The sequence below is a fragment of the Trachurus japonicus genome, chromosome 21, assembly GCF_045865225.1.
Source record: "Trachurus japonicus isolate A0001 chromosome 21, Traja_1.0".
Classification (NCBI taxonomy): domain Eukaryota; kingdom Metazoa; phylum Chordata; class Actinopteri; order Carangiformes; family Carangidae; genus Trachurus; species Trachurus japonicus.
The window spans coordinates 29,286,320-29,295,315 of NC_140927.1; the positions used below are offsets into that span (position 1 = coordinate 29,286,320).

Below are 8,996 nucleotides of genomic sequence, written 5' to 3' on the forward strand. Positions count from 1 at the left end.
GGTGTTAGCTACAAGTTTAATTCCTCCCGGCCAGTAAGTGTTGCACTCACACTCGCCCGCTTTTTAAGTTTGATACTTTGCAATACAGCTGAGACTGTCAGGAAGGCAATTTTTTTGACGAAATAATTTTTTTTTTTACATTGGTCGGCTTAATTGTGATAGGCATAGTGAGATAGTAATGTCATGGAGGATGATATTTTAACTACAAAAACTGTATGGTACACACCAGTGAGTAAGTATATTATGATCTTTGTTTCAAAAGAGTCAAATGTTGTAAGTGTTTTATGTTAAGCTTCGTCCTGTAGACCCATGAGCTGTGGTTTGGTTTGATGCAGAAATAAAACTAAAATAGAGACTATTATGCTAACTGTTACTGTACACCCATGAGTACTCTGTAGCAAGACACAAACACAGCCTCACAAGCTGAAAACATTACCACACTTGTATTGTTGCCGCTGGTAACATATTCATAATGACACCAGATGACACCAGATGTTAGAAAGTTACATCATTTATTGAGATTGAACTGTACAATTAGCACATGTCCATGATGCGCCTCATGCTCATGAACCTCATGCCGCTCATTCCCATCTCCCTGAAGCTCCTGTACTCGCCGGGCCTCACGTACATCATCCTGCCTCTGTAGTGGGGCTGCTCGTACATCAGCCAGTGGCCCTCCATCACGTGGCAGGACTGGCAGTCGTTCATGCGGTAACGCTCCTGGATGGAGTCGCAGTCCTCCATCAGCTCATGCATCTGACCACCGAAGTTCTCCCTCTCGTAGATCCTCATCCTGAACTGACCTCTGTACTGTTTTATGTGAATAACACAAAATGATTAGTATTAGTATTTTTTTTTTTTGCATTTTTCCAAAGATAAATTATTATTTGTCATTAATACATACCATGGGGATCATACGGCAAGACCTGATGCCACCGGTCATTCCCATCATGTTCTGGTAGTCGGCGTACTCGCCCCTCCTCATGAAGTACTGGTTTCCCATGTAGTTGGGGCGGTCGTAGACCATGAAGCAGCCGCTCTCAACCCTGCAGGAGTGGCACCTGCTCAGGTAGGAGGACATGTCGGCGCAGTCGCTCATGCACTCATAGGAGCGACCCTGGAAGTTCCTGTCCTCGTAGAAGATGATCTGGAAAAAAAAACATTCAATGGTTTTAGTGATCAAAATCTTGATTACATTTCTGTATGCAAAATAATTATATATATACATTTTTTTTTAATTTTCTTTTTTCCTACCTTGCCCATGTTGACTGCGGTGGTTTAGCAGATCTCTGAGAGAGCTGTTTCTGAACTGATGTCCTCCCTCTGTGAACAAGTTACATTTATACCTGGACAGAGACAAAGACTGTGTGCCACTCTATTGTTGTTGTCAAAGCCCTGACCCAGCAAGCGATATAGAAGCCTATAGAGTTTTGAGTTGCTTACTGAGGGTCAGGGTCACAACCTCCACACAGAATTTTCCTTTTTTTTTTTTTTTTCAAATGGTGTAGGAGTTTTGTCATATGAACATTTTATGTATAGCTTAAAAAATGTTGCATAATACAACTGAACGTATTAGTCAGCTATTCAAAAGCCACAGTTACTTCAGTTATGCTTTTTGATTCCCCTAAAACAACAGGATTCAACAAGCCAATATTTTTATTAAAGCTAAAACATTAATCTCTGCAATAATCTCCCATTGTTTTATTCCTTGTCTGTAAAATATTGTGAAATAACTTGATCATTTATTTATATATAGATATAGATATAGATATAGATAGGTATGTTTATATACTTGAGTCCCTGTATTTATTGAGAACTTTGTATTATAGTATTTGCCTGTTTCTATAGAGCCATGGTCGCAGTTTTGTTCTGCTCTGCATCTTTGATGATTCTGCTGAATGACAATAAAGAAAATCTTCAGTGGACAAAGGGGCTTTCAGACAAACTCACTATAGAAACATTGTCTTATTAACCCATGAAGCCAAATGCCACACACTCAGACTGCCTTTGAGTTGGTGTGTTACTGAAGGAAACTGGTAAGGAATGAAAAATGTATAGGCATGATTGTGGATATTGGTGTGGGGTGTTTTGGGATGATCTATTTCTATTAATTAAAGGTTAAACTCTGCCTGTCATGGTTGGAAAAAGCACCCGATGTGGGCAGGACACAATCACGAGATGTTGGGTGGCTGGTCATGCAATACCATCCCTATGTATGCCTAACTACTTGAGCTGTTGCTGCAGCGAGTGGATCCTGAGGTTCTGAATCCAGGATGGGCCCTTAAGGCTGGAGTGAAGTTTTAATTGTTTTTTTTTTTAACATTATAGTCCTCTGAACACACACACACGCACACTGGGTGGGTGGGTATTTTCCACTGAAGGTAATCTGAATCAAATTGTACCCTTGTGTATCCAGCCTAACCATCGCAACCTTCGTGGGTACATAATAAAACAGCAAATACACCTAATGAGTTCAGCTTGGTTTGCTGAACCCCTAATGAGATACACAGATATCTCCAGCGTCTCCTTCAGGGTCGTTGTGTCTTCTGGTGTTGTATTGTCTGCAAACTTTAATTCAAAGGAACAAATTGAGTGAACGAACTGAATGGAATAACTTCCTGACCTGGTTCGTTCTTTTCTCAGTTCAGTTGAGCTCAGCAGCGAGCGTGTAGGCCGGCAGTGGAAATAAATGTTCTGTCACTCACGGCTGAGGGCTCACGGCTGAGGGCTCACGGCTGAGGGCTCACGTTCGGTTACATGCTGTCATTCCGACATCCCACCGCTCCGACATACCACCATTCCGACATACCGCTATTCCGACAAGGCTTTCAATATAGGGAAATGTGTGTTACTCAACAGGTGACTCCCTCCTACTTATCTGGACGGTAACACTTTACAATAAGGGTCCCTTAATTAACGTTAGTTAGTACATTATTAAGCATTAATATATAAACGAATGTGTTAATTAATGCTGAGTAATGCATACATAATGATAACTAATTACATTATTCAACTTTTAAATGTATTAACTAACTTGAGTAGTAAACATTAATTAACTGCTTACTAATAGGTTACATTAATTAATGTGTTTCCTAATCCTAAGTAATACATAATAATGATTGTTAATATATCTGTAAACAGTTAATTAATGCTTAATAATGTATTAACTAACGTTAATTAAGGGACCCTTATTGTAAAGTGTTACCCATCATTGCCTAAGCCCAACCAGTGCAAAATCTTTGGGGGAAAAAAATACGCTATTAAAGGAATTGTCAGAAAGGCAGGATGTTTAAAAAAATGAAGAAAATGCCGTCATTCCGACCACACGAGGCAAGAATGGTCGGAATGACAGGACATTTGATAGAAAATTAAGTGTTGCCATTTATTGAGAAAGCAAGTGGGACAGATCTGCCCAGTCCCTGAGCAGTGCGCGTTTCACAAACAAGTGTAAGTTCAACGTCAAACGGTTCAGCACCATGGACAGCCACAGGGGGATTCGGAACAGCGGTGTTTCGGAGTGGGGGGGTTTCGGAGCAGAGGTGTGTCGGAATGGAGAGCTGTTCCCCCACACTGCACATCAGAACATTTTAGGGATTGATCACTAAAGTGTTGATTAAATCGTTAAAACTTTTAACATACACATAAATGGGGGTGAAGAACAGACTGTTGTGAATTATAGACAAAACCAATCAAAAGTATTTACTGAAAGACGTAAGATATTTAATGTAATAACTGTTACTAATTTACGATATCTACGACGATCTAAAACTCATTTTTTTTATGATTAATGTAATGTGCTTCCAACCTGTGAAGTTTGTAAATTTTGACATTTGTTGGCAGTTTTCTGGTGTATTTACACATGGTGTAGCCTCTGTTGATGAAAGGCTGAACTGATATGAGATGGTCTAGTCTGGTCTGTCAAGGATTTATGCATCACCAGTATTGTTCGCCATTACACGGAAAGATCACCAAAGGTCCAGTTTATTATTGATTTATTATTTATTATTATTATCAAGTCTATCACTCTGTTGTTTTCAAAAACTGTAAAACTTATTAAACCTATCTCCTCCCACAATTGTTGCTCAATTGACACCAAACTTGCTGGAGAGCATCTTCAGACTGTCCTACACAAACAATCCACACAGAGTTTTGATTTATCAAAAATTGAGCTTACAGTACATGAAAACGTTTGACTGTAAACAGTACTGTAAACATATAGCATCCAATTCTTGCTAAATACATTTTACATTTTCCTGAAAAAAATTACAATATTTTGGAGTCGTGGTTAATAAAGTTTAGCAGATATCGGCATTTAATCTCAAAAACTGAATTTTTGAGAACATTTTGAATTCTACAGTCAATGTAAGAATGGCATTTTAAACATCATATTTTCTCTTATGAAGCAATCGTTAAAAACAAATCACCAACATTTCCATGCTGTCAAGATACAATGTATGTATTGTCAGATTTTTGTTTAGATAACAGAATTTCTGACATTTTTACAATTCTTTAAATCTGCCTGGACAACTGCTGCCTGGCTGGTGACTCCCTGAGTCCATTTGAATAGTCCCACACCAGGTCTCAGTTCCAGTCAATTAGCTCAGTGAGTTAGGAGCTGGTTCTTGGTGTCAGGGGTTGTGAGTTCAAGCCCCAGCAAGGATGATCATGATGACACATCAAAATGCCAGATGTCCTCAATTGGAGACACAAGACAATAGATAGTAGATGGTGGCGTTATACAGCATTCATCTAAATTTCAAAACTTTGAAAGTTCATAACAATGTAACTGCTGTATTGATTGATTGCTAGTTGATGTAGTGAGTAGCTGTCTTGAAATTGAAACTGTTTTTGTTTGTCATTTATGTACTTTGTAAAGTTTTTAACTTTATTATACAATTCTGCTTTTTTTTTCTTTTTCAATTGGTCTTTTTGGCACCACTGCAAGCATGAATTAATAAATCAAATCAAAAATGCTCTTCTCTTCTGCCGAGCTTTGTTTTATTTTGTCACTGCTTTGAAATGAATATTGGGATATGTTGTCCTACAAAGGATACCTACTATAAAGGAGATCTGGGTATTGGAATAGCATCAGAGCTAAACTTACACCAAAACTAATTTATCTGATCATCTGGGTTAAAGTTTGCTATGGGTGTCGTGTGGTGCAGTGGGTAAAGCAACCGCCCCATGTGCAGAGGCTCCGATTCAATGTCATTCCCCTTCTCTCCCTGTCTCTCAAATATACTATCAAAAAATGTACTTTAAAAAAACAACTTGTATGTTACAATTATTAATTTTATGTACGAGAAGTGATTGAGCTCTTTTTTATTGAAAAAGATTGATACCATAGGGTGACCTGTGTGCAGCAGAAAGCGTTGATCCAGCCGTCCATTTATGAGCTATACTGCTTATTCTTTCAGGGTCACAGGGGGCATGAGCCAAACCCAGCTGGCATAGGCCTGGACTGGTTGCTACTCTTTCAGTTTACATGATAATAACATTAATAATATTAAATAATATAACGTATTAATTATTGTATAAGTACTAAATACTGTGAATTTGAATTAAATATTTAAAGACCCCCTCCCATGAAAATCGTGTTTTTCGTGCGTTTCACATGTTCCTGTGGCATTTCTCTTGTGTTAGAGGACATATCAGCAGAAAAAGAAGTGCCAAATTGTGTTTTTTGAGTTTTTCTGCCTTCAAATTGCTGTGAACCAATGGCAGACGCAAACTGGCAGTTTCAGGGAGAATGGGGTTGACGCGTCACAACCCCAGGGGAGGGCACTAGTGCTACAAGCTCCCGCCCCACTCTGCATCTGGCTCAGAGGTGAAAGGCTTGGCAGCTCGGTGTAGCTGTCAAGGTGTAACAGGTAGCTCACCTGGTAGCGCAGCTTGCACCATGAGCAAGGACTATGTTCCAGTCTGGGATCGAATCCAGTGTGCAGTTTTACGCTAAAAGCGCTAAATTGGTAATTGTACAATGTCCAGCTGTCAGCAAGCGTGGGGGGGTCGGTGCCAGGGGCTGGGCCGGTGCAGAGCAGCGCAGTCTGAGAAATGGGTCACAGGTTTTGTGATTTTGGCTAAACACTTAAAAATCACAATTTAAAGACCACAGAGATCAAAAAGGGTCGCGGTAGGGGGACTTTAAACTGGAAACACAAGATAAGACTCTTGAAACAAATGTTACAAATTGTACTTTTTTATTTAAAAAGCAGTATGCAGAGTTTAGTGGCAGGAATCCATGATGCGCCTCATGCTCATGAACCTGGTGCCGCTCATGCCCATGTCCCTGAAGCTCCTGTACTCGCCGGGCCTCAGGTACATCATCTTGCCTCTGTAGTGGGGCTGCTCGTACATCAGCCAGTGGCCGTCCATCACGTTGCAGGAGCCGCAGTCGTTCATGCGGTAACGGTCCTGGATGTTGTCGCAGTCCTCGTTCAGCTCGTATGTCTGACCGCCGAAGTTCTCCCTCTCGTAGATCTTCATCCTGTACTGACCTCTGTGCTGTAGAGGGACAAAAAAAGTTTGAAAAGGTCAGAAAACCAGAAGATCAGAGAAGAGAGAGCAGTTCAAAGATAAGATCCAGAAGAGGAAGAAGAAGCAAGATCTTACCATGGGGATATGACGGCAAGACCTGATGCAGTCAGACATTCCCATCATGCTCATGTAGTCGGCGTACTCGCCCCTCCTCATGAAGTACTGGTTTCCCATGTAGTTGGGGCGGTCGTAGACCATGAAGCAGCCGCTCTCAACCCTGCAGGAGTGGCACCTGCTCAGGTAGGAGGTCAGCTCGGGACAGTCGCTGCTGGTCTCATAGTGACGACCCTGGAAGTTCCTGTCCTCGTAGAAGATGATCTGAAATCACAAAGAGTGATAATTAATTAATTAAGAATTAATCAATAATTTGAAATTGAGTTGGACTTTTTTTGTTTAATTATTTTTTTGGATGGATGGTTCCCAGTTCCTACCTTTCCCATGGTCATGGTGATTGTTTGGTTGGTACTCAGGACTGAGCTGTGGCTGCTGTGAATCTCTGTCGGTGGTAACCGTTACTTTTATATGCGCTCAATGTGAAAAACGTATGTGGGGCTTCTATTGTGCAAAAATCCTGACTCAGCAACATGTAATAGAAGCCTACTGAGCAGTCAGGGCTCTAAAGGGTTATTATCTAACACTATACCACTCTGGTGGAAATGCATGTACTGTACATGCTGCTATTGCTGCTGCTGTACATTGTTGTCCAACATAAAGAAAATAAAGAGAAGCTTCTAACTGTAATATCCTGTCCCACACAGTGTATGGGATAATTCAATGACTAAATGATAGGAGATTATATTAGAAATATGATTCAATATCAATTTATTTGACATTAAAAATATGATGGATGTAGAAAATGCATTTTAATTTCTTTAGATTTGAAATGTATACTTCTTTCTAATACAATAAATGTAATATCAGTAACTTCATTCAAGATAACCCACATGTCACAGCAAGTTATTAGATAAATTAATCCACACATCTGTGATTGCAAGGCCACATCATTTCATAATCATGTAGATCTTATTATTACACATGATTAGGATTAGGTAAAAATAATATTAATACCATATGTAGGGTTACATCTGTTTTTGCTTTTGACCTTGGCTTTACATAAGGTTGTGTTTGGGTAAAGTTAGTGAAATCAAATCAGTTTACATTAATTTAAATTGGCATTGAGCCCGCCCCTAACATTAAATTAAAGTGAAATAACCAAGGTTTAAATTGAGGGCCTTTTGCAGTGTATAAGTTTTATTGGACACAGATAAAAGCCAATCACACAGTTATTGATGAATATTCCACCATTAACTGGTTCATGCATGTATCTAAAGACTCCAGTGGTCTAGCTCTGCATTGGGACACAGGTCAAAGTAACGTCTTGATGTCCTGTATCTCTCGAATGAGCACTAGTACTAACACAAGTGAACTTTATTGTTACTTAACTTGTAACTTATTCATTCTTATTTTGGATGATTTTTTAAGAAGTCAGTGAGTGGGAAGAATAGGAAGAGTTCATCATCATTGTGTTGTAGATATTTATTGATTGTTGCATTTAAGACACTTACAGTGATGTGCTTGAATTGGATTGTCACATTTGACACGTTTATTATTCTTTAATTTTTCTTTTCAGTGCTTTTTGTGACTGCGAGTACTATGTGCACCTTCTCTATCTATAACCAAATACCAAGAACTACATAGATTATCACATACAAATCCCTCCTATGTGGAAACAATGAGTTAAAGTTATTGGGATACCAGAATCTGTGGACTTGAAGTGTAAGTGGAGAACAAGAAATTGCCAAAGTAATGTTTTATGAAGTTTATCCTTATTTTTCAGTGTTGGCTGTATATTAATAAAGAATATAACAGAGTGAAGACATTCCTACAAAACTGAATCCATTACATAACTTTGTCTTCAAATAACTATCACCTGTGTGTTTGGATGGGGGCGGGACTAGATAAGCTTTTGCTTCTCCCGCTTTCCCTTTCGGCCGTGTGTATTGTATTATTTGAACTAAGATGAAGTGTGATGATGATGATTTAATTGACATGCCTGAAATAAACAAATAAATAAATAAATGTTGTATGTTTGTTTTGTCCACAGTCCTCATTAACCCAATTCAACATTTTGATTCAGGACTCTTAATTAACATGATCAGTATTTCTTTTTAGGCCACTCCCTCTTCTTTTTCTGACTTTATTTCCCCAGCCTCATTAACTTTATTGTATTTTATATCTGTTGAAGTATTATCAGGAAACCTCTGAAAACTCATGAACTATATGTCACAACTGCCATTATCATATCATATATATATCATTATAAGAAGTCTTAACCTCACTATGTGATGATTATAAAAAGGAAACAGTTGGATGTTGATAATTTGTTGATACATTTTCTTTTATTTTGTAGTAGTGTCCAAAATGTCCACCTGGAATCTTTACACAGAAGATAAATTGAC

General features: G+C 38.9%; 2 protein-coding genes across 2 annotated transcripts; both read right to left on the reverse strand.

Annotated features, from left to right (window-relative positions):
* Nucleotides 1-495: 495 nt before the first annotated feature.
* Nucleotides 496-1,328, reverse strand: LOC146965496 (gamma-crystallin M3-like). Its single transcript, XM_085764537.1, has 3 exons — nucleotides 1,255-1,328; nucleotides 905-1,147; nucleotides 496-810 (listed from the first exon to the last, which is right to left on the reverse strand). The coding sequence occupies exons 1-3, from the start codon at nucleotides 1,261-1,263 to the stop codon at nucleotides 535-537; spliced, it is 528 nt and encodes a 175-aa protein (XP_085620663.1). The 5' UTR covers nucleotides 1,264-1,328; the 3' UTR covers nucleotides 496-534.
* Nucleotides 1,329-6,190: 4,862 nt separating this feature from the next.
* Nucleotides 6,191-7,022, reverse strand: LOC146965497 (gamma-crystallin M3-like). Its single transcript, XM_085764534.1, has 3 exons — nucleotides 6,969-7,022; nucleotides 6,613-6,855; nucleotides 6,191-6,504 (listed from the first exon to the last, which is right to left on the reverse strand). Exons 1-3 carry the CDS (start codon nucleotides 6,981-6,983, stop codon nucleotides 6,226-6,228), a joined length of 537 nt encoding a protein of 178 aa, XP_085620660.1. The 5' UTR covers nucleotides 6,984-7,022; the 3' UTR covers nucleotides 6,191-6,225.
* Between the last annotated feature and the right edge of the window lie 1,974 nt (nucleotides 7,023-8,996).